This window comes from Leptodactylus fuscus, chromosome 9 (assembly GCF_031893055.1).
Source record: "Leptodactylus fuscus isolate aLepFus1 chromosome 9, aLepFus1.hap2, whole genome shotgun sequence".
Classification (NCBI taxonomy): Eukaryota; Metazoa; Chordata; class Amphibia; order Anura; family Leptodactylidae; genus Leptodactylus; species Leptodactylus fuscus.
The window spans coordinates 21,332,022-21,356,308 of NC_134273.1; the positions used below are offsets into that span (position 1 = coordinate 21,332,022).

A 24,287-nucleotide genomic window follows, 5' to 3' on the forward strand; every position below is an offset into this window, starting at 1 on the left:
GGTGGAGGGAGCCTCTAACCAGCCCAGTTTGGACCAATTAATGGTGGAGGGAGCCTCTAACCACCCCAGTTTGGACCAATTAATGGTGGAGGGAGCCTCTAACCAGCCCAGTTTGGACCAATTCATGGTGGAGGGAGCCTCTAAAAAACCCAGTTTGGACCAATTCATGGTGGAGGGAGCCTCTAAACAGCCCAGTTTGGGCAAATTCATGGTGGAGGGAGCCTCTAACCAGCCCAGTTTGGACCAATTAATGGTGGAGGGAGCCTCTAAACAGCCCAGTTTGGACCAATTAATGGTGGAGGGAGCCTCTAACCAGCCCAGTTTGGACCAATTAATGGTGGAGGGAGCCTCTAACCAGCCCAGTTTGGACCAATTAATGGTGGAGGGAGCCTCTAACCACCCCAGTTTGGACCAATTAATGGTGGAGGGAGCCTCTAACCAGCCCAGTTTGGACCAATTCATGGTGGAGGGAGCCTCTAAAAAACCCAGTTTGGACCAATTCATGGTGGAGGGAGCCTCTAAACAGCCCAGTTTGGGCAAATTCATGGTGGAGGGAGCCTCTAAACAGCCCAGTTTGGGCAAATTCATGGTGGAGGGAGCCTCTAACCAGCCCAGTTTGGACCAATTAATGGTGGAGGGAGCCTCTAACCAGCCCAGTTTGGACCAATTCATGGTGGAGGGAGCCTCTAAACAGCCAAGTTTGGACCAATTCATGGTGGAGGGAGCCTCTAAAAAACCCAGTTTGGACCAATTCATGGTGGAGGGAGCCTCTAACCAGCCCAGTTTGGACCAATTAATGGTGGAGGGAGCCTCTAACCAGCCCAGTTTGGACCAATTAATGGTGGAGGGAGCCTCTAACCAGCCCAGTTTGGACCAATTCATGGTGGAGGGAGCCTCTAAACAGCCCAGTTTGGGCAAATTCATGGTGGAGGGAGCCTCTAACCAGCCCAGTTTGGACCAATTCATGGTGGAGGGAGCCTCTAAAAAACCCAGTTTGGACCAATTCATGGTGGAGGGAGCCTCTAAACAGCCCAGTTTGGGCAAATTCATGGTGGAGGGAGCCTCTAAACAGCCCAGTTTGGGCAAATTCATGGTGGAGGGAGCCTCTAACCAGCAGAGTTGGTGGAAATCAGGGTGGAGGGAGCCTCTAACCAGCAGAGTTGGGGGAAATCAGGGTGGAGGGAGCCTAGTATTAGCAGAATTGTGCAACGCTTATGGTGGATGAGTATGAGGATGCGGAGGAATTGGAGAGGTTGAGTACAGACATGGAGTTTCATGTTGGGGTGCTTTACACAAGTGGGCACAAAAATGACGGCTCTACCCAGTGGTGGTTCATTTTTATCAAAGTGAGCCGGTCGGCACTCTCAGCTGACAGACGGGTGCGCTTGTCAGTGATGATGCCACCGGCTGCACTGAACACCCTCTCAGATAGGACGCTGGCGGCAGGACAGGACAGCACCTCCAAGGCATATAGGGCAAGTTCAAGCCACAGGTCCAACTTCGACACCCAATACGTGTAGGGCGCAGAGGGGTCGGAGAGGACAGGGCTGTGGTCGGAAAGGTATTCCCGCAACATGCGCCTATACTTCTCACGCCTGGTGACACTAGGACCCTCCGTGGCGGCACTTTGGCGAGGGGGTGCCATCAAGGTGTCCCAGACCTTAGACAGTGTGCCCCTCGTTTGTGTGGACCGGTGAGAACTTGGTTGCCTACTGGAGGAACTGCCCTCCCTGCCGCCAACGTCACATGCTGGAAACATCTCCATCATATTCTGCACCAATTGCCTGTGGCAAGCATTGATGCGATTGGCCCTCCCCTCTACCGGAATAAAAGACGAGATGTTGTTTTTATACCGGGGGTCAAGGATAGCAAAGATCCAGTACTGGTTGTCCTCCATGATTTTGACAATACGCTTGTCGGTTGTAAAGCACCCCAACATGAACTCAGCCATGTCTGCCACAGTGTTAGTTGGCATGACTCCTCTGGCCCCACCGGAAAGTTCAATCTCCATTTCCTCCTCATCCTCCATGTCTACCCATCCGCGCTGCAACAATGGGACGATTCGAAGTTGCCCGGAAGCCTCCTGTATCACCATCACATCATCGGACAACTCTTCTTCCTCCTCCTCCTCCTCCTCCTCCTCCATTAAACGCAGTGAAGCGGACAGATGTGTGGACCTACTCTCCAGCTGTGACGGATCGGATGCTATCCCTAACTCCTCTGTGTGATCTGAGTTATCCCTGATGTCAATCAGGGATTCTCTCAGAACACACAAGAGCGGGATTGTAAGGCTCACCATCGCATCCTCAGAGCTCACCCTCCTTGTGGACTCCTCAAAGACCCGTAGGATGTCACAAAGGTCTCTCATCCATGGCCACTCATGGATGTGAAACTGAGGCAGCTGACTTTGTGGCACCCTAGGGTTTTGTAGCTGGTATTCCATCAAAGGTCTCTGCTGCTCAACCACTCTATTCAACATCTGAAACGTTGAGTTCCAGCGTGTGGGGACGTCGCACAAAAGCCGGTGTTGTGGCACATGCAGGCGTTGCTGGAGAGATTTTAAGCTAGCAGCGGCTACTGTCGACTTGCGAAAGTGGGCGCACATGCGCCGCACTTTCACCAGTAGCTCTGGAACATTGGGGTAGCTCTTTAGGAAACGTTGCACCACTAGGTTGAAGACGTGGGCCAGGCATGGAACATGTTGGAGTCCGGCAAGCTCCAGAGCTGCTACCAGGTTCCGGCCGTTATCACAAACGACCATGCCTGGGCCCAGGTGCAGCGGCTCAAACCATATTGCCGTCTCATCGAGGAGGGCATCCCTCACCTCGGAGGCAGTGTGCTGTCTGTCCCCCAAGCTGATCAGCTTCAGCACAGCCTGCTGACGTCTACCAACGCCAGTGCTGCAACGTTTCCAACTCGTAGCTGGGGTCAATCTAACAGCGGAGGAGGAGGCGGTGGCGGAGGAGGAGGCGGGGTGTTCTTCTCGTGTCCCTGCCAGGAATGTTAGGCGGGGAGACGAGGTACACCGGGCCAGTTTGGGAAGCAGTCCCAGCCTCAACTACATTCACCCAGTGTGCCGTCAGTGAAATGTAGCGTCCCTGTCCGCATGCACTTGTCCACGCGTCGGTGGTCAAGTGGACCTTTGTGCAAAGCGCGGAACTAAGGGCCCGCCTGATGTTGAGTGACACGTGCTGGTGCAAGGCGGGGACGGCACACCGGGAGAAGTAGTGATGGCTAGGGACGGCATAGCGAGGTGCCGCAGTTGCCATCAGGTCCAGGAAGGCGGGAGTTTCAACAAGCCGGAACGCCAACATCTCCTGGGCCAGCAGTTTAGCGATGTTGGCGTTCAAGTCTTGCGCGTGTGGGTGGTTAGCAGTGTATTTCTGCCGCCGCTCCAATGTCTGAGAGATGGTGGGTTGTTGTAAAGAAACGCCTGATGGTGCCTTTGATGGTGCAGGAGAAGGAGATAAGACAGGACCAGGGGAGGATGAGGTAGAAGTCAACAAAGTGGCGGAGGCAGATGAAGTGGTGTCCTGGCTCGTCCTCTGGAGTGCATCGCCAGCACAGTCAGCAGTGGCAGTGGCAGAGGCAGTGGCAGAGGCAGTGGCAGTGGCGTGAACGGCAGGCGGCCTTTGTCCTGCCGTTGCTGCCTGCCACTGATTCCAGTGCTTGGATTCCAAATGACGGCGCATTGAAGTGGTGGACAGGTTGCTCTTCTCAGAGCCCCTAATCAATTTCGAGAGGCAAATTGTGCAGACAACACTATATCTGTCCTCGGCGCATTCCTTGAAAAAACTCCACACCTTCGAGAAACGTGCCCTCGAGGTGGGAGTTTTTCGGGGCTGGGTACGAACTGGAACATCTTGGGAGATTCCGGGTGTGGCCTGGCTTCGCCTAAGCTGCTGACCTCTGCCTCTGCCTCTAGCTACCCTTTTTGGTGCTGCACCTGCCTCAACATCCACACTACTTTCCCCGCTTGACATCCCCCCTGTCCAGGTCAGGTCAGTGTCCTCATCATCCACCACTTCCTCTTCCAACTCCTGTCTCATCTCCTCCTCCCGCACAATGCGCCGGTCAACTGGATGCCCTGACGGCAACTGCGTCACATCATCGTCGATGAGGGTGGGTTGCTGGTCATCCACCACCAAATCGAACGGAGATGGAGGAGACTCTAGTGTTTGAGCATCTGGACACAGATGCTCCTCTGTTAGGTTCGTGGAATCGTGACGTGGAGAGGCAGGTTGAGGGACAATGAAAGGAGCGGAGAACAGCTCTGGGGAGCAGGGACAGTTTGGGTTATTGTTCTGTAAAGCTTCGGAATTTTGGGAGGAAGGAAGACAAGACTGTTGGGTAATAGGAGGAGAGGAGGCAGAGTCTGACTGGCTGCTGGACAATGTGCTGTAAGCGTTCTCTGACAGCCATTGCAAGACCTGTTCCTGGTTCTCGGGCCTACTAAGGTTTGTACCCTGCAGTTTAGTTAATGTGGCAAGCAACCCTGGCACTGTGGAGTGGCGCAATGCTTGCTGCCCCACAGGAGTAGGCACGGGACGCCCTGTGGCTTCACTGCTACCTTGCTCCCCAGAACCATTCCCCCGACCTCGCCCACGGCCTCGTCCACGTCCCTTTCCGGGAGCCTTGCGCATTTTGAATTCCTAGTTAGAAATTGGCACTGTATACCAGTAGTAAAAATTGTGGGTGCACGTAACCCCAATATATTCTTTGAATTCCCAGTCAGACACTGGCACTATATGGCAGTAGCAAGAAATGAGGGTATTTGTATTCCCAATATACTCTTTGAATTCCCAGTCAGACAATGGCACTGTATACCAGTAGTAAAAATTGTGGGTGCACGTAACCCCAATATATTCTTTGAATTCCCAGTCAGAAACTGGCACTATATGGCAGTAGCAAGAAATGAGGGTATTTGTATTCCCAATATACTCTTTGAATTCCCAGTCAGACAATGGCACTGTATACCAGTAGTAAAAATTGTGGGTGCACGTAACCCCAATATATTCTTTGAATTCCCAGTCAGAAACTGGCACTATATGGCAGTAGCAAGAAATGAGGGTATTTGTATTCCCAATATACTCTTTGAATTCCCAGTCAGACAATGGCACTGTATACCAGTAGTAAAAATTGTGGGTGCACGTAACCCCAATATATTCTTTGAATTACCAGTCAGAAACTGGCACTATATGGCAGTAACAAGAAATGAGGGTATTTATAACCCCAATATATTCTTTGAATTCCCAGTCAGACAATGGCACTGTATACCAGTAGTAAAAATTGTGGGTGCACGTAACCCCAATATATTCTTTAAATTCCCAGTCAGAAACTGGCACTATATGGCAGTAGCAAGAAATGAGGGTATTTGTATTCCCAATATACTCTTTGAATTCCCAGTCAGACAATGGCACTGTATACCAGTAGTAAAAATTGTGGGTGCACGTAACCCCAATATATTCTTTGAATTCCCAGTCAGACAATGGCACTGTATACCAGTAGTAAAAATTGTGGGTGCACGTAACCCCAATATATTCTTTGAATTCCCAGTCAGAAACTGGCACTATATGGCAGTAGCAAGAAATGAGGGTATTTGTATTCCCAATATATTCTTTGAATTCCCAGTCAGACAATGGCACTGTATACCAGTAGTAAAAATTGTGGGGCACGTAACCCCAATATATTCTTTGAATTCCCAGTCAGACACTGGCACTATATGGCAGTAGCAAGAAATGAGGGTATTTGTATTCCCAATATATTCTTTGAATTCCCAGTCAGACAATGGCACTGTATACCAGTAGTAAAAATTGTGGGTGTATATAGCCCCAATTCTATTGCTAGGGGACTTGCAGGGTATTTCTGGGGTGAAGGTGGGGGGGCACACCGTTGGAACGGGTATCGGGGTATATATCGGGTATACGGGAATACACTGACAGTGTATTCCATTCAGGATCCTGGGAAAGCTGGGTTGCGGCGATTGAGCCCGTCAGTGCCACGTTACACTGACAAGCTTCTCCCTGGAATTTAGCTCTTATAAGAGCTGTTGGTTGTCTTCTCCTTCCTATCCTAGCCTGTCCCTGCCTACCCAGAATCTAAGCCCTAGCTAGCTGGACGGAAACCTCCGTCCTCGGTGAATTGCAAGCTCAGAATGACGCGAAGCTGGGCGTCGCTGTTCTTTTAAATTAGAGGTCACATGTTTTCGGCAGCCAATGGGTTTTTCCTACTTTTCTCAACGTCACCGGTGTCGTAGTTCCTGTCCCACCTACCCTGCGCTGTTATTGGAGCAAAAAAGGCGCCAGGGAAGGTGGGAGGGGAATCGAGTAATGGCGCACTTTACCACGCGGTGTTCGATTCGATTCGAACATGCCGAACAGCCTAATATCCGATCGAACATGAGTTCGATAGAACACTGTTCGCTCATCTCTAGTCTTTACTATGTTGCTATGTAACTAAGATATTATATTGTCAGATTAAATCATGGATCTTGTTCCAAGCTTAGCCAAGGGGCTTCCATAGTGGATTATTTTACTAGGGATCTGTGAGTTTTGTTATACCTTAGGGATAGCACTAGGGTTGAGCGATCGGGATCGGAAAAGATCGGATTCCGATCAGCAATCGAGTAAATTTCACGATCGTGATCAGAATTCCGATCCCGATCTTTTCCAGCAGGATCGAGGTCAGAGGTTATCTCAAGATCTGCTCAACTCTAAAAGTGACTTTTCCCATAGAGAAGCATTGACTAGGGTTGAGGATTGGGATCAGAAAAGATTGGATCCTGATCGTCGATCAAGCAAATTTCACGACCGGGATCGGCTGGAAAATGTTCGGAAATCGGATTTTAAAATTGATCCTGAAATCTCAAGATCGGCTCAACCCTAGATAGCACCAATGAAGGCATAAAGAGTCTAATAGGCTATGCAATGCTCCCCTGGGAATAGGGGGATGAACATAAGCTCAAAAGAAGTTGCATCTATAGCGGAAGGTGGTAATCCTATAAATTAATGCTGAACCTTTTAGGCTAAGGCCCCATGGGGCCTCCCACAGCAAAAAAGCACTGTGGGAAAATCTGCAGTGGCAACGCATTGTGGTTCTTCCTGTAGTGCAGGGGTAGGGAACCTTTGGCTCTCCAGCTGCTGTGAAACTACAACTCCCAGCATGCTCCATTCACTTCCATGGGAGTTCCAAGAACAGCAGAGCAAGTATGCATGCTGGGAGTTGTAGTTTTGCAACAGCTTGAGAGCCGTACGTTCCCTACCCCTGCTGTAGTGCTTTAGACCGAAAGTTTGCAAAGGTTTCCTCTGTGGACTTTGTTACAATTATACCTATGGAGAAACCGCCAACATTTCCATAGGTATAATTGGTTTTGGAAATTGCGGCATGTCCGCACCACGGTTTTTACCATAAAGTGGACATGGGATTCACTACAATCCCATCCATTTTGCCCTGACTGTAAAACACCGCAATTTTTCACGTGGCGTTTCTGCCGCAGGCAAATTGTGGTGTTTACATCCTATGGGGCTCCGGTCTTAAACAGGTCTCGGGACACAAGTGGGGAGTATGGCTTGAATTCTAGTCTTGTTCCATAGGGGTATCACTTAAAAAATGCATTAAATATCCACTCATGACTAGAGTTTTATAAAGGGTTTTTCCTATGATCGATTGGGTCGGATTCTAAGAAAGCTTTATCCAAAAAGTAAAACCTAGAAAGCAGACTCTATATTTGATGGGATTTCTCATTCCAGTCCGTTCTTCTTTCATTGAGAGCACAAACCTTCTAGCCCTGTCCGGATGATAAAAGTAAAGATTCTCCATTTGATTTGGCATCTTGAAGATTTGCGGAGGATAAGGATAATTCACATTTCGGAGGATCAGCAGAGAACACATTTTTGGACTGGCTCATCTCTAGACACAGTCTTTAGCTGGTGTAAACCCTACACTATATGTGATGTGCTATTATTCAGTCAAATGAAATTCTCATTCCATTTATCCATATTTACAGCCAAGCTTTCTTCCTGACAGTCATTGATAGGGCTGGTTTTAAAGAGAGATGGAGGGATTAAGATGGCAGAGGTTGATATAATGGGGCCATGTATCTCCGTACAACAGAAAAATGAAACAAGGTGTCAGAAAATATGATGCTCAAAGTGCGTGCCGTATCTATCAGCGTATGAAGCAACTTCATAACCGAGAACCAAGAGCCGCAACACTTTCCATTATGTTCTAAAAAGATAGATCTAAACAGTCCCATTACATATACAGTATGATCCCATAAGCCAGTTATTTGGGATGGAAGAAAATAACCCCTACAGTACAACAAATGATTCGCTGATATGAGCAAGTCGTGCCTACCATGTCTAGTTTCCAACAAATGAGACACAAATTCAGTAGTTGTACCACCTGTAGCATGAAATATCTCTCTAGAGGATTTTTTATGGTATGTATTTTATCTCTTAATATAAAAGATCATGGGAAAACCACTTGAAAGATAAAGATAAACATAACCATATTCAATATTGTAGACACAAGTTAAATTTTTGCAAATATAAGTCATTAGAATTTTGCAGAAATTTAAAGATTTTTCTGTAACCATCTTTTTGGTGACAGTCCATTGTCTTGATAAGTTACCAATGGATATGACAATAAATGCACAAACTTTTTATTAATTTTCTTATTATGGACAGGTATTAGGCAGGAACACAACATGTATGAGAAGATAACCCGATCACAATAAGGACATCATAGCTGGTTATCAGGAGGACACTACATGTATGAGAAGATAACCTGACCACAATAAGGACATCATGGCTGGTTATCAGGAGGACACCTCATGTATGAGAAGATAACCTGACCATAATAAGGACATCATGGCTGGTTATCAGGAGGACACTACATGTATGAGAAGATAACCTGACCACAATAAGGACATCATGGCTGGTTGTCAGGAATAACACTACTGTATGAGAAGATAACCTGACCACAATAAGGATATCATGGCTGGTTATCAGGAGGGACATTACATGTATGAGAAGATAACCTGACCACAATAAGGACATCATGGCTGGTTATCAGGAGGACACTACATGTATGAGACGATAATTCAACCACAATAAGGACATCATGGCTGGTTATCCGGAGGGGACACTACATGTATGAGAAGATAACCTGACCACAATAAGGACATCATGGCTGGTTATAAGGAGGACACTACATGTATGAGAAGATAACTCGACCACAATAAGGACATCATGGCTGGTTATCAGGAGGACACTACATGTCTGAGAAGATAAACCGGACACAGTAAGGACATCATGGCTGGTTATCAGGAGGACACTGCATGGATGAGAAGATAACCCAATCACAATAAAGACATCATGGCTGGTTATCAGGAGGACACTACATGTATGAGAAGATAACCCAACCACAATAAGGACACCATGGCTGGTTATCAGGAGGACACTACGTGTATGAGAAGATAACCTGACGACAATAATGACATCATGGCTGGTTTTCTAACAAATGCCAGACCGTAGAAAGTTCCTTACATGTGCAACCTATCAAGACAAAAGTCACCATTAAGATGGTTAGAAAAAAACATTAACTCTTTCGTGACATCCACCTTACTATTCTGATAGATTTTGAGTCTTTAAGCATTGCGACCACTCAGTTGCATAGGACATTAACCATACAAATGCCTTAGTCAAACGTGACCTTGACATCTACTTACTTGAATTGCATGGGTGCCGCCATCTTGATGACTATCTAGTGCTATCAAAGGTCATTAAAAGCAGTAGACTGCTCTATACTCTACAACAAGGACCTGAGTAATGGTAGTGGTTGGAAGCTTTACCGCCAAACAGAAAAATGCTGAAAAAATTGAGCCCCATGCTAAAGATGTCAGACAACCTCCATGAATATGGCCTTCAAACACTGCTATACAAGAAAACACCTCCTTTGTTCCATCCTTTTGTTGCATTCTTCTTTGGATGCACTACCCTACGGGATTCTCTCTGGCTACTTCATCTCTATAAAGAACACACATCATGTTTCGTTTATTACACAGGTGTTAAAAAAATCTTCCAATCTGCTGCTGGTTGGGTAATGTGGCCTGGAAGAATTGGGCCTCTCGGTATGAGAGTGTTCTAGTTCTGCAGGTGCTCTCCTTTCAGCTCCACAACCTCCCGCTACGGCTTTCAGAAGTTGTTTTGAGCCTCTGAAGCTAAATGGAAATGCGTTTGCACCAGTGACACATAGAACATAGAATGTAAACATCTCAGTCCTGTGGATATTGAAAAGTTGTCAGATCGGAAAAATAATTCACATTTAGCTTCTGAAATGTGTAAAATTCTGTTAGATTTGGCATCATTTTAGTTGCTCATTAGCTTTTGTTTCTGCTCGTGTTGATTGGAATGAGTGTAGAAGAGGACAATGGTATGGCAGGTTTTTGGCAGGAAAACTCTCGTAAACTCATTTAGTCTTGGATGTCTTCACTCATGCATTTATGCTTTAAATTTTGTATAAAAAATAGCTAAAGAAAAGAACACCATCATGTACTGTCTGCATTCCAGAGGTAACAGCCTCCCACCCCCAAAAATGACAAGACGAAGACATCAAACTTTTTTGAGATTTGTTTCTACAGTTGTAAAGGAAGTCACCAGAACCCAGTAGATCGATGAGGAATGATACTGTTGTTGTTCCATAGAGGTCCACGATGTCTAGATTGCTTCAAAGGGCTCAGCAAAGGAGGCAATGATTCACAAGGGGGAACCACTGTGTGAGTGAGGTGACGCTAACCTATCTATCTGCAGCTAACCTATCTATCTGCAAGACTGGATTCTGGTGACTGACTCCCTTTAAGCATAATCTAATACAGTATGTCAAATATAAAAGCATGAAAGACCAATAATTGACTATGAATTGGCCACTCAAATACAGACCCAATGTGTCCAAGTTTTCTCTGGCGTCTCTTCTTTATCAATTCCAAAAGCCTATGTCATGGAAGGGTTAGGGCTAGTTCACACGTAAAAACCTCCTGGCTTATTTTGGTCCTGAAAAAAACCGCTTCCTAATTAGGAAGCTTTTTTTTTACATTGCCAGGCTTTTTTTGGAGCTTTTTTTTTTAAAAACCGCTTCCAAAAAAAGCCAGGCTGTTTTCCCCTCCCATAGAAGTGAATGGGCTAAAAAAAAACGCTAGCAGTTTTTTCCGCGCGTTTTTTTGCAAAAAACAGCTAGCGGTTTTTTGCAAAAAACCGCGCTGAAAAAAACCTGCGCTGTTTTTACCTCCCATTCACTTCTATTGCTTTCTTCAGGCGGAAAACGCCTGAAGAAAGGTCATGTCGCTTCTTTTTTCTGCTAGCTGAAAAATAGCAGAAAAAAAAAGCTAGTGGAAAAAAAAGCTAGCGGAAAAAAAAAGCTAGCTGTTCACATAGGGCTCCATTGTAAAGGGGCTGATTTTGAAGCGAAATCCGCTGTCAAAAAACTCCCCTTTGCCCACGTGTGAACTAGCCCTTTAAGTATTGGATGGCAACACATATCCGTAACTTACATCTCACAGAACCAGAGTTTGGGGGCTGTATATTTAGGACTAGTACTAGGAACTAGTTTAATTACCCCTTGGAGAAAGAAAGAAGGGGGAGGGGGGAAGGAAGGAAGTAAGGAAGGAAGGAAGGGAGGGGGGAAGGAAGGAAGGAAGGGAGGGAGGGGGGAAGGAAGGAAGGAAGGAAGGAAGGGAGGGAGGGGGGAAGGAAGGGAGGAAGGAAGGAAGGGAGCAAGGAAGGGAGGGAGGGAGGGGGCAAGGAAGGAAGGGAGGGAGGGAGGGAGGGAGGAAGGAAGGAAGGAAGGAAGGAAGGAAGGGAGGGGGGTAAGGAAGGAACCTCCAGGTTCTTGAAGGTTCTTCTCTACATATCTATGGCTCTCACTCTGGCAGGTATGAGTATATAAGATAATATTAATTTAATTATTAATAGGAGATACCCTGATCTGTATTATGCAGTATTTTGATCCAAAGCATCGGGGGCAGCAGAGAGCAGCTCACGCATTTCCAGATTAATGTTTTTCTTCCCTGGCCTAACTATATATTGTTCTACATGTAACTTAATTGACCTCAGCTACTTGTATCTCCATCATTGCCAAAGACTGTGAATGGTGTGATAGCGCACATGTAAACCCCCCAACAATAGACCCACACTCATATCTTCTGTCTCCTGTGGGTAGGGAATAACTTGTAAGTAATGGGTTTGACATGAAGATGTTTCTCGAGTGCCCATTAGAGCCAGGATATCTACCTATAGATCTTGGTTTAGTTCTCGTTCTCGACACTAGAAAACATCACATGACTGAGGAATACAGATGATGAATGACATTTCTTCTGATATGTGCTATCATTTCTTTAACAATTTTTACTTTTTTCCTTACCTTCAGAACAATCCTGCCCACTGTACCCCTCCTCGCACTCACAGACACCATCCTGGCATTGCCCTCGCCCACTGCAGGCATTCACACACCACATGCGCCCGCAGTCCTCTCCGGCAAAACCATCTTGGCATACGCAGGTCCCATTGGCACAACGTCCTTTTCCCAAACAGTCACCTGGGCAGCGGAGCTCTGTACAGCCGATACCGGTGTATGGTTCTTGGCAGACGCATTGCCCATCTTGACAGTGCCCATGTGGGCTGCACTCCTCAGGGCATAACAGATCTGTGCACCACTCCCCGGTGTAATCCGGCTCACACACACAGATGCCTTCTATACAGGTACCTCTCCCAGAGCAGCCCAGGGGGCACAAAGGTTCAGAGCAGTTTTCACCTCCCCATCCTTGGCTGCAAACACATGAGTCCAGACTATAGTTTCCATGTCCACTGCAAGGAGGTGCAAATTCTGTGAGACCTGTAGAGATGGAAAAGATAATCCTATTGAGTTACAATGTCCGAAAAATGAAGTCACAGGCTACACAGAATAAATGTTCTATATACTGTCCTATATACTGCAAAGATAAAACTGCCCTTGTATTATTGTGTTGGGTTTTACCACACAGGACCCCAAGATTTGTTTCCCTCCATATCAGAGCCTGTACCTATAAAAGTGCTCCGTAAAACTCAATCCTGGAGTCAATTTGACAATAGCAGAAGGGTACCCACTGAAAAATGATAGATCTGGGTGGATTGCATCATATTCCATACTGTACTATGGTACATTAAGTATTAAAACGTAATGTACCATAGTATATAGTGGCAAGAGAGATTACATATACAGTACTGTGCAAAGGTTTTAAGCAAATTTTAGGCAAAAATTTTAAGAATTTATTTTTGTCCATTAACAAAATGAAATTAATTAAGAAACAGAAATATAAATCCCATCAATATTTGGTGTGACTTTTGCTCTTTGGAGGAGGAGTCCTGGAAGTGATGATCCGGCCCCTGCAGAGCCCTGATGTCAACATCATCCAGTCTGTCTGGGATGATATGATGAGACAGAAGGATTGGAGGAAGCCTACATCTACAGAAGATCTGTGCTTAGTTCTCCAAGATGGTGGCAACAACTTCCCTGCCGAGTTAACTTCAAGGCCTGTCTGAAAGAACTGATGGAAGGCAAAGAGTGGTCACCCCGAACATTGATGGAATTTAGATTTATCTTTTGTTCATTCATTCTTCATGTTGTTAATTGACAAAAATAAATAGTTAACCCTTGTATTACTGCAGCATATACACATGTACAAATACACATACGCATGTAATAGGGTTACGTTGTTTGACTGCTGTCTCCTTCTTGTTTCAAGCACTGGCTTGCTGTGTAGGGTATTGCAATAATTTCCAGTTATGTTTGTTCTCTTCATACACCTATGACATCTTAATCAAAGAAATCCCATCCCATCATTTCCTCGTCTTCGCCCTTTCATCACCTCCTGCATTGATTCCTCTGTGTCTGTGACGCTTCCTCTTCTTCTCTCTGCCTGGGATGTTCATCAATACATCCGACTGCAACTTCCTCGGCTACTTAACAATCCACTTTTCCCACTGACCACTGCATCGACCTGCCAACCTTCTGCTCCACGGCATTGAGCCTGGTGTGTAATGAGATTGCGGAGGCTCATTCCTCATAAATACTTGTCAGATAGCTATTAATTAGTAGAGATGAGCGAACAGTGTTCTATCGAACTCATGTTCGATCGGATATTAGGCTGTTCGGCATGTTCGAATCGAATCGAACACCGCGTGGTAAAGTGCGCCATTACTCGATTCCCCTCCCACCTTCCCTGGCGCCTTTTTTGCTCCAATAACAGCGCAGGGTAGGTGGGACAGGAACTACGACACCGGTGACGTTGAAAAAAGTAGGCAAAACCCATTGGCTGCCGAAAACATGTGACCTCTAATTTAAAAGAACAGCGCCGCCCAGCTTCGCGTCATTCTGAGCTTGCAATTCACCGAGGACGGAGGTTTCCGTCCAGCTAGCTAGGGCTTAGATTCTGGGTAGGCAGGGACAGGCTAGGATAGGAAGGAGAAGACAACCAACAGCTCTTGTAAGAGCTAAATTCCAGGGAGAAGCTTGTCAGTGTAACGTGGCACTGACGGGCTCAATCGCCGCAACCCAGCTTTCCCAGGATCCTGAATGGAATACACTGTCAGTGTATTCCCGTATACCCGATATATACCCCGATACCCGTTCCAACGGTGTGCCCCCCCACCTTCACCCCAGAAATACCCTGCAAGTCCCCTAGCAATAGAATTGGGGCTATATACACCCACAATTTTTACTACTGGTATACAGTGCCATTGTCTGACTGGGAATTCAAAGAATATATTGGGAATACAAATACCCTCATTTCTTGCTACTGCCATATAGTGCCAGTGTCTGACTGGGAATTCAAAGAATATATTGGGGTTACGTGCACCCACAATTTTTACTACTGGTATACAGTGCCATTGTCTGACTGGGAATTCAAAGAATATATTGGGGTTATAAATACCCTCATTTCTTGCTACTGCCATATAGTGCCAGTTTCTGACTGGTAATTCAAAGAATATATTGGGGTTACGTGCACCCACAATTTTTACTACTGGTATACAGTGCCATTGTCTGACTGGGAATTCAAAGAATATATTGGGGTTATAAATACCCTCATTTCTTGCTACTGCCATATAGTGCCAGTTTCTGACTGGTAATTCAAAGAATATATTGGGGTTACGTGCACCCACAATTTTTACTACTGGTATACAGTGCCATTGTCTGACTGGGAATTCAAAGAGTATATTGGGAATACAAATACCCTCATTTCTTGCTACTGCCATATAGTGCCAGTTTCTGACTGGTAATTCAAAGAATATATTGGGGTTACGTGCACCCACAATTTTTACTACTGGTATACAGTGCCATTGTCTGACTGGGAATTCAAAGAATATATTGGGGTTATAAATACCCTCATTTCTTGCTACTGCCATATAGTGCCAGTTTCTGACTGGTAATTCAAAGAATATATTGGGGTTACGTGCACCCACAATTTTTACTACTGGTATACAGTGCCATTGTCTGACTGGGAATTCAAAGAGTATATTGGGAATACAAATACCCTCATTTCTTGCTACTGCCATATAGTGCCAGTGTCTGACTGGGAATTCAAAGAATATATTGGGGTTACGTGCACCCACAATTTTTACTACTGGTATACAGTGCCATTGTCTGACTGGGAATTCAAAGAATATATTGGGGTTATAAATACCCTCATTTCTTGCTACTGCCATATAGTGCCAGTTTCTGACTGGTAATTCAAAGAATATATTGGGGTTACGTGCACCCACAATTTTTACTACTGGTATACAGTGCCATTGTCTGACTGGGAATTCAAAGAGTATATTGGGAATACAAATACCCTCATTTCTTGCTACTGCCATATAGTGCCAGTGTCTGACTGGGAATTCAAAGAATATATTGGGGTTACGTGCACCCACAATTTTTACTACTGGTATACAGTGCCATTGTCTGACTGGGAATTCAAAGAATATATTGGGGTTATAAATACCCTCATTTCTTGCTACTGCCATATAGTGCCAGTTTCTGACTGGTAATTCAAAGAATATATTGGGGTTACGTGCACCCACAATTTTTACTACTGGTATACAGTGCCATTGTCTGACTGGGAATTCAAAGAGTATATTGGGAATACAAATACCCTCATTTCTTGCTACTGCCATATAGTGCCAGTTTCTGACTGGTAATTCAAAGAATATATTGGGGTTACGTGCACCCACAATTTTTACTACTGGTATACAGTGCCATTGTCTGACTGGAAATTCAAAGAATATATTGGGGTTATAAATACCCTCATTTCTTGCTACTGCCATATAGTGCCAGTTTCTGACTGGTAATTCAAAGAATATATTGGGGTTACGTGCACCCACAATTTTTACTACTGGTATACAGTGCCATTGTCTGACTGGGAATTCAAAGAGTATATTGGGAATACAAATACCCTCATTTCTTGCTACTGCCATATAGTGCCAGTGTCTGACTGGGAATTCAAAGAATATATTGGGGTTACGTGCACCCACAATTTTTACTACTGGTATACAGTGCCATTGTCTGACTGGGAATTCAAAGAGTATATTGGGAATACAAATACCCTCATTTCTTGCTACTGCCATATAGTGCCAGTGTCTGACTGGGAATTCAAAGAATATATTGGGGTTACGTGCACCCACAATTTTTACTACTGGTATACAGTGCCAATTTCTAACTAGGAATTCAAAATGCGCAAGGCTCCCGGAAAGGGACGTGGACGAGGCCGTGGGCGAGGTCGGGGGAATGGTTCTGGGGAGCAAGGTAGCAGTGAAGCCACAGGGCGTCCCGTGCCTACTCCTGTGGGGCAGCAAGCATTGCGCCACTCCACAGTGCCAGGGTTGCTTGCCACATTAACTAAACTGCAGGGTACAAACCTTAGTAGGCCCGAGAACCAGGAACAGGTCTTGCAATGGCTGTCAGAGAACGCTTACAGCACATTGTCCAGCAGCCAGTCAGACTCTGCCTCCTCTCCTCCTATTACCCAACAGTCTTGTCTTCCTTCCTCCCAAAATTCCGAAGCTTTACAGAACAATAACCCAAACTGTCCCTGCTCCCCAGAGCTGTTCTCCGCTCCTTTCATTGTCCCTCAACCTGCCTCTCCACGTCACGATTCCACGAACCTAACAGAGGAGCATCTGTGTCCAGATGCTCAAACACTAGAGTCTCCTCCATCTCCGTTCGATTTGGTGGTGGATGACCAGCAACCCACCCTCATCGACGATGATGTGACGCAGTTGCCGTCAGGGCATCCAGTTGACTGGCGCATTGTGCGGGAGGAGGAGATGAGACAGGAGTTGGAAGAGGAAGTGGTGGATGATGAGGACACTGACCCGACCTGGACAGGGGGGATGTCAAGCGGGGAAAGTAGTGTGGATGTTGAGGCAGGTGCAGCACCAAAAAGGGTAGCTAGAGGCAGAGGCAGAGGTCAGCAGCTTAGGCGAAGCCAGGCCACACCCGGAATCTCCCAAGATGTTCCAGTTCGTACCCAGCCCCGAAAAACTCCCACCTCGAGGGCACGTTTCTCGAAGGTGTGGAGTTTTTTCAAGGAATGCGCCGAGGACAGATATAGTGTTGTCTGCACAATTTGCCTCTCGAAATTGATTAGGGGCTCTGAGAAGAGCAACCTGTCCACCACTTCAATGCGCCGTCATTTGGAATCCAAGCACTGGAATCAGTGGCAGGCAGCAACGGCAGGACAAAGGCCGCCTGCCGTTCACGCCACTGCCACTGCCTCTGCCTCTGCCTCTGCCACTGCCACTGCTGACTGTGCTGGCGATGCACTCCAGAGGACGAGCCAGGACACCACTTCATCTGCCTCCGCCACTTTGTTGACTTCTACCTCATCCTCCCCTGGTCCTGTCTTATCTCCTTCTCCTGCACCATCAAAGGCACCATCAGGCGTTTCTTTACAACAACCCACCATCTCTCAGACATTGGAGCGGCGGCAGAAATACACTGCTAACCACCCACACGCGCAAGCCTTGAACGCCAACATCGCTAAACTGCTGGCCCAGGAGATGTTGGCGTTCCGGCTTGTTGAAACTCCCGCCTTCCTGGACCTGATGGCAACTGCGGCACCTCGCTATGCCGTCCCTAGCCGTCACTACTTCTCCCGGTGTGCCGTCCCCGCCTTGCACCAGCACGTGTCACTCAACATCAGGCGGGCCCTTAGTTCCGCGCTTTGCACAAAGGTCCACTTGACCACCGACGCGTGGACAAGTGCATGCGGACAGGGACGCTACATTTCACTGACGGCACACTGGGTGAATGTAGTTGAGGCTGGGACTGCTTCCCAAACTGGCCCGGTGTACCTCGTCTCCCCGCCTAACATTCCTGGCAGGGACACGAGAAGAACACCCCCCTCCTCCTCCTCCTCTACCGCCTCCTCCTCCGCCACCGCCTCCTCCTCCGCCACCGCCTCCTCCTCCGCTGTTAGATTGACCCCAGCTACGAGTTGGAAACGTTGCAGCACTGGCGTTGGTAGACGTCAGCAGGCTGTGCTGAAGCTGATCAGCTTGGGGGACAGACAGCACACTGCCTCCGAGGTGAGGGATGCCCTCCTCGATGAGACGGCAATATGGTTTGAGCCGCTGCACCTGGGCCCAGGCATGGTCGTTTGTGATAACGGCCGGAACCTGGTAGCAGCTCTGGAGCTTGCCGGACTCCAACATGTTCCATGCCTGGCCCACGTCTTCAACCTAGTGGTGCAACGTTTCCTAAAGAGCTACCCCAATGTTCCAGAGCTACTGGTGAAAGTGCGGCGCATGTGCGCCCACTTTCGCAAGTCGACAGTAGCCGCTGCTAGCTTAAAATCTCTCCAGCAACGCCTGCATGTGCCACAACACCGGCTTTTGTGCGACGTCCCCACACGCTGGAACTCAACGTTTCAGATGTTGAATAGAGTGGTTGAGCAGCAGAGACCTTTGATGGAATACCAGCTACAAAACCCTAGGGTGCCACAAAGTCAGCTGCCTCAGTTTCACATCCATGAGTGGCCATGGATGAGAGACCTTTGTGACATCCTACGGGTCTTTGAGGAGTCCACAAGGAGGGTGAGCTCTGAGGATGCGATGGTGAGCCTTACAATCCCGCTCTTGTGTGTTCTGAGAGAATCCCTGATTGACATCAGGGATAACTCAGATCACACAGAGGAGTTAGGGATAGCATCCGATCCGTCACAGCTGGAGAGTAGGTCCACACATCTGTCCGCTTCACTGCGTTTAATGGAGGAGGAGGAGGAGGAGGAGGAGGAAGAAGAGTTGTCCGATGATGTGATGGTGATACAGGAGGCTTCCGGGCAACTTCGAATCGTCCCATTGTTGCAGCGCGGATGGGTAGACATGGAGGATGAGGAGGAAATGGAGATTGAACTTTCCGGTGGGGCCAGAGGAGTCATGCCAACTAACACTGTGGCAGACATGGCTGAGTTCATGTTGGGGTGCTTTACAACCGACAAGCGTATTGTCAAAATCATGGAGGACAACCAGTACTGGATCTTTGCTATCCTTGACCCCCGGTATAAAAACAACATCTCGTCTTTTATTCCGGTAGAGGGGAGGGCCAATCGCATCAATGCTTGCCACAGGCAATTGGTGCAGAATATGATGGAGATGTTTCCAGCATGTGACAGTGGCGGCAGGGAGGGCAGTTCCTCCAGTAGGCAACCAAGTTCTCACCGGTCCACACAAACGAGGGGCACACTGTCTAAGGTCTGGGACACCTTGATGGCACCCCCTCGCCAAAGTGCCGCCACGGAGGGTCCTAGTGTCACCAGGCGTGAGAAGTATAGGCGCATGTTGCGGGAATACCTTTCCGACCACAGCCCTGTCCTCTCCGACCCCTCTGCGCCCTACACGTATTGGGTGTCGAAGTTGGACCTGTGGCTTGAACTTGCCCTATATGCCTTGGAGGTGCTGTCCTGTCCTGCCGCCAGCGTCCTATCTGAGAGGGTGTTCAGTGCAGCCGGTGGCATCATCACTGACAAGCGCACCCGTCTGTCAGCTGAGAGTGCCGACCGGCTCACTTTGATAAAAATGAACCACCACTGGATAGAGCCTTCATTTTTGTGCCCACCTGTGTAAAGCACCCCAACATGAAACTCCATGTCTGTACTCAACCTCTCCAATTCCTCCGCATCCTCATACTCATCCACCATAAGCGTTGCACAATTCTGCTAATACTAGGCTCCCTCCAACATGATTTCCCCCAACTCTGCTGGTTAGAGGCTCCCTCCACCCTGATTTCCACCAACTCTGCTGGTTAGAGGCTCCCTCCACCCTGCTTTCCCACAACTCTGCTGGTTAGAGGCTCCTTCCACCATGAATTTGCCCAAACTGGGCTGTTTAGAGGCTCCCTCCACCATGAATTGGTCCAAACTGGGCTGGTTAGAGGCTCCCTCCACCATGAATTGGTCCAAACTGGGGTGGTTAGAGGCTCCCTCCACCATTAATTGGTCCAAACTGGGCTGGTTAGAGGCTCCCTCCACCATGAATTGGTCCAAACTGGGCTGGTTAGAGGCTCCCTCCACCATGAATTGGTCCAAACTGGGGTGGTTAGAGGCTCCCTCCACCATTAATTGGTCCAAACTGGGCTGGTTAGAGGCTCCCTCCACCATTAATTGGTCCAAACTGGGCTGGTTAGAGGCTCCCTCCACCATGAATTTGCCCAAACTGGGCTGTTTAGAGGCTCCCTCCACCATTAATTGGTCCAAACTGGGCTGGTTAGAGGCTCCCTCCACAATTAATTGGTCCAAACTGGGCTAATTAGAGGCTCCCTCCACCATGAATTGGTCCAAACTGGGTTTTTTAGAGGCTCCCTCCACCATGAATTTGCCCAAACTGGGCTGTTTAGAGGCTCCCTCCACCATGAATTGGTCCAAACTGGGCTGGTTAGAGGCTCCCTCCACCATGAATTTCCCAAAACTTGGCTGTTTAGAGGCTCCCTCCACCATTAATTGGTCCAAACTGGGCTGGTTAGAGGCTCCCTCCACCATGAATTGGTCCAAACTGGGGTTTTTAGAGGCTCCCTCCACCATGAATTGGTCCAAACTTGGCTGTTTAGAGGCTCCCTCCACCATGAATTGGTCCAAACTGGGCTGGTTAGAGGCTCCCTCCACCATGAATTGGTCCAAACTGGGTTTTTTAGAGGCTCCCTCCACCATGAATTTGCCCAAACTGGGCTGTTTAGAGGCTCCCTCCACCATGAATTGGTCCAAACTGGGTTTTTTAGAGGCTCCCTCCACCATGAATTGGTCCAAACTGGGCTGGTTAGAGGCTCCCTCCACCATGAATTGGTCCAAACTGGGGTGGTTAGAGGCTCCCTCCACCATTAATTGGTCCAAACTGGGCTGGTTAGAGGCTCCCTCCACCATTAATTGGTCCAAACTGGGCTGGTTAGAGGCTCCCTCCACCATGAATTTGCCCAAACTGGGCTGTTTAGAGGCTCCCTCCACCATTAATTGGTCCAAACTGGGCTGGTTAGAGGCTCCCTCCACAATTAATTGGTCCAAACTGGGCTAATTAGAGGCTCCCTCCACCATGAATTGGTCCAAACTGGGTTTTTTAGAGGCTCCCTCCACCATGAATTTGCCCAAACTGGGCTGTTTAGAGGCTCCCTCCACCATGAATTGGTCCAAACTGGGCTGGTTAGAGGCTCCCTCCACCATGAATTTCCCAAAACTTGGCTGTTTAGAGGCTCCCTCCACCATGAATTGGTCCAAACTGGGCTGGTTAGAGGCTCCCTCCACCATTAATTGGTCCAAACTGGGCTGGTTAGAGGCTCCCTCCACCATGAATTGGTCCAAACTGGGTTTTTTAGAGGCTCCCTCCACCATGAATTTGCCCAAACTGGGCTGTTTAGAGGCTCCCTCCACCATGAATTGGTTCAAACTGGGCTGGTTAGAGGCTCCCTCCACCATTAATTGGTCCAAACTGGGCTGGTTAGAGGCTCCCTCCACCATTAATTGGTCCAAACTGGGCTGGTTAGAGGCTCCCTCCACCATGAATTTGCCCAAACTGGGCTGGTTAGAGGCTCCCTCCACCATGAATTGGTCCAAACTGGGTTTTTTAGAGGCTCCCTCCACCATGAATTTGCCCAAACTGGGCTGGTTAGAGGCTCCCTCCACCATGAATTGGTCCAAACTGGGGTTTTTAGAGGCTCCCTCCACCATGAATTTGCCCAAACTGGGGTTTTTAGAGGCTCCCTCCACCATGAATTTGCCCAAACTCTGCTGGTTAGAGGCTCAATCCACCCTGATTTTCAAAACAAATGTTGGTGCCAACCTCAACTTACTACAAGGGCCAAATTCACTGCTGGTGACAAGCTCTCCTCACTGCAAGTGCCAAATACACATGTTTCAAGGTGTTTTCCTACTGTCAGAGAGGTGGTATTGAGTGTGTAAAGTGTGTAGTTGTTAGGCTGTGATGTTGGGGTAATAGAGGGTCTTTGGTGTGTTAGATGCCCCCAGACATGCTTCCCCTGCTGTCCCAGTGTCATTCCAGAGGTGTTGGCATCATTTCCTGGGGTGTCATAGTGGACTTGGTGACCCTCCAGACACGGATTTGGGTTTCCCCCTTAACGAGTATCTGTTCCCCATAGACTATAATGGGGTTCGAAACCCGTTCGAACACACGAACATTGAGCGGCTGTTCGAATCGAATTTCGAACCTCGAACATTTTAGTGTTCGCTCATCTCTATTAATTAGGCTTTGCAAGATTTCCTCTCTCGCGCGCCTTGCAGAGCTCTCCCGGGTGTTTTCTAAGCATTTTCATACATTTATAGCTGCCTTCATGTAGATTCAGCTCCAATCTGTTCTGATCATCCATCGCCCTTTCATTACAGACTTATGTTCTCTCATAACTTGTATCTAAGAGCAGATTGACCCAATGTGCTACCTCTATCTTTCTCAACCTCAAGAAATGTATCTACCATTTCAAAGGTTACTGGAGGTTCTCCAAGTACCAAGTATTGTCTCACCTTCTATTAGATGAAAGAACAAAGAAAAATGGAGTTGGCAATATGATACTTAGTGTAGAATTTGCAGTGCACTCCGATAAAACGTAGTCTCTAACTCTAATCTGTTGTTGTGCAGCTGTAGTTCTGAATCAGAGGGGTGCTGAGGGTGCAGTTGCATTGGGGCCCAGGAGCCTTAGGGGGGCCCATAAGCACTGGCATCAGTATTGAGGTTGCAGCTTCCATCTGGCCCATAATCCAAGGAGACCCACAGATTACCCTAACCACACTAAGGTGGATTAAACGCCTTACCACCCATAACCATCACTAACAAGAATTCACTGTAGGGATGAGGTAGGGGGCCCGGACAAAAGATTGCATCGGGGCCCACAAGACTTTAGTTACGCTGAGGTGTGTTGTTATATAACAGCTTAAAAAGCATTGATCCTTTTCTGTGGTAATTTAGTATCTGCTTTTCAATGCAAAAGTGAAATCCCTTTATATAATCATACAAAGAAGAGTTCATGCAGCACAAGAGTTATCTTGGTAATGGGTGCAAGATCCATTAGATTCATCAAAAAATCCACCATACATAAGTATTGCAATAAGGCAGCACTGCAATGTCCATAAAATCAAACTGAATCTTTATTCCAAGGTGACATTTTGGTTCCATCAAGATCTTTCTCAAGGCTGGGAAAGGTTGTTGTTGGAACCCAACCGTCACCTTACAATGAAGGTTCGCTTTGATTTACTTTCACATTGGAGTGCTGCCTTTTTAAATAGTCATAGATACAATATTTAATTCTGGTTGCCTTCATCTGCCACTAGAGGGAGCTTTGGAGCTGTTTGAATACTATGGAGGATCAAATCGACCAGCCTGTTTAAGGAGTAAATGTCCTTTTAGATTTATTTCAGGCATGAATAGTTAACGTAAATATAAGAAACTTTGTGATAGATCTCATCAAATAAAAACAATTTTATTTCTGGCATTCCCTGCCTGCTAAACTGCTCAGTTCCCTGCTTAGACCTGTCTTCAATAAAGATGGGCTAGAACTCACAGACAGATCAGGTTACATAGCAGCCTATAGAGAGAAGAGCAGGAACCCAGTGAGAGAAAAAGACACATGGGCCAGAAAGTGGAGCTTAATCTGATGTGGATGTCCACCTGAAATATGCCTTGACTTTGATTTGTATGAACCCAGCATAAGTGTTCATACATAGATTTCTAGCAGTTTTACAGCAGGTTTGAGCAGTTCAGGTGTCAGGAAAAATCTATCAAGAT

The 24,287-nt window shown here is 47.2% G+C and overlaps 1 protein-coding gene across 2 annotated transcripts in view; it reads right to left on the reverse strand.

Moving 5' to 3' along the window:
• Nucleotides 1-24,287, reverse strand: part of TNR (tenascin R) — a 333,354-nt gene that overhangs the window by 127,562 nt on the left and 181,505 nt on the right. For both annotated transcript variants that reach the window (XM_075287087.1, XM_075287088.1), the window contains exon 3: nt 12,418-12,888. In XM_075287087.1, coding sequence (XP_075143188.1) covers nt 12,418-12,888 — 471 coding nt within the window. The remainder of the gene's footprint in view (nt 1-12,417; nt 12,889-24,287) is intronic.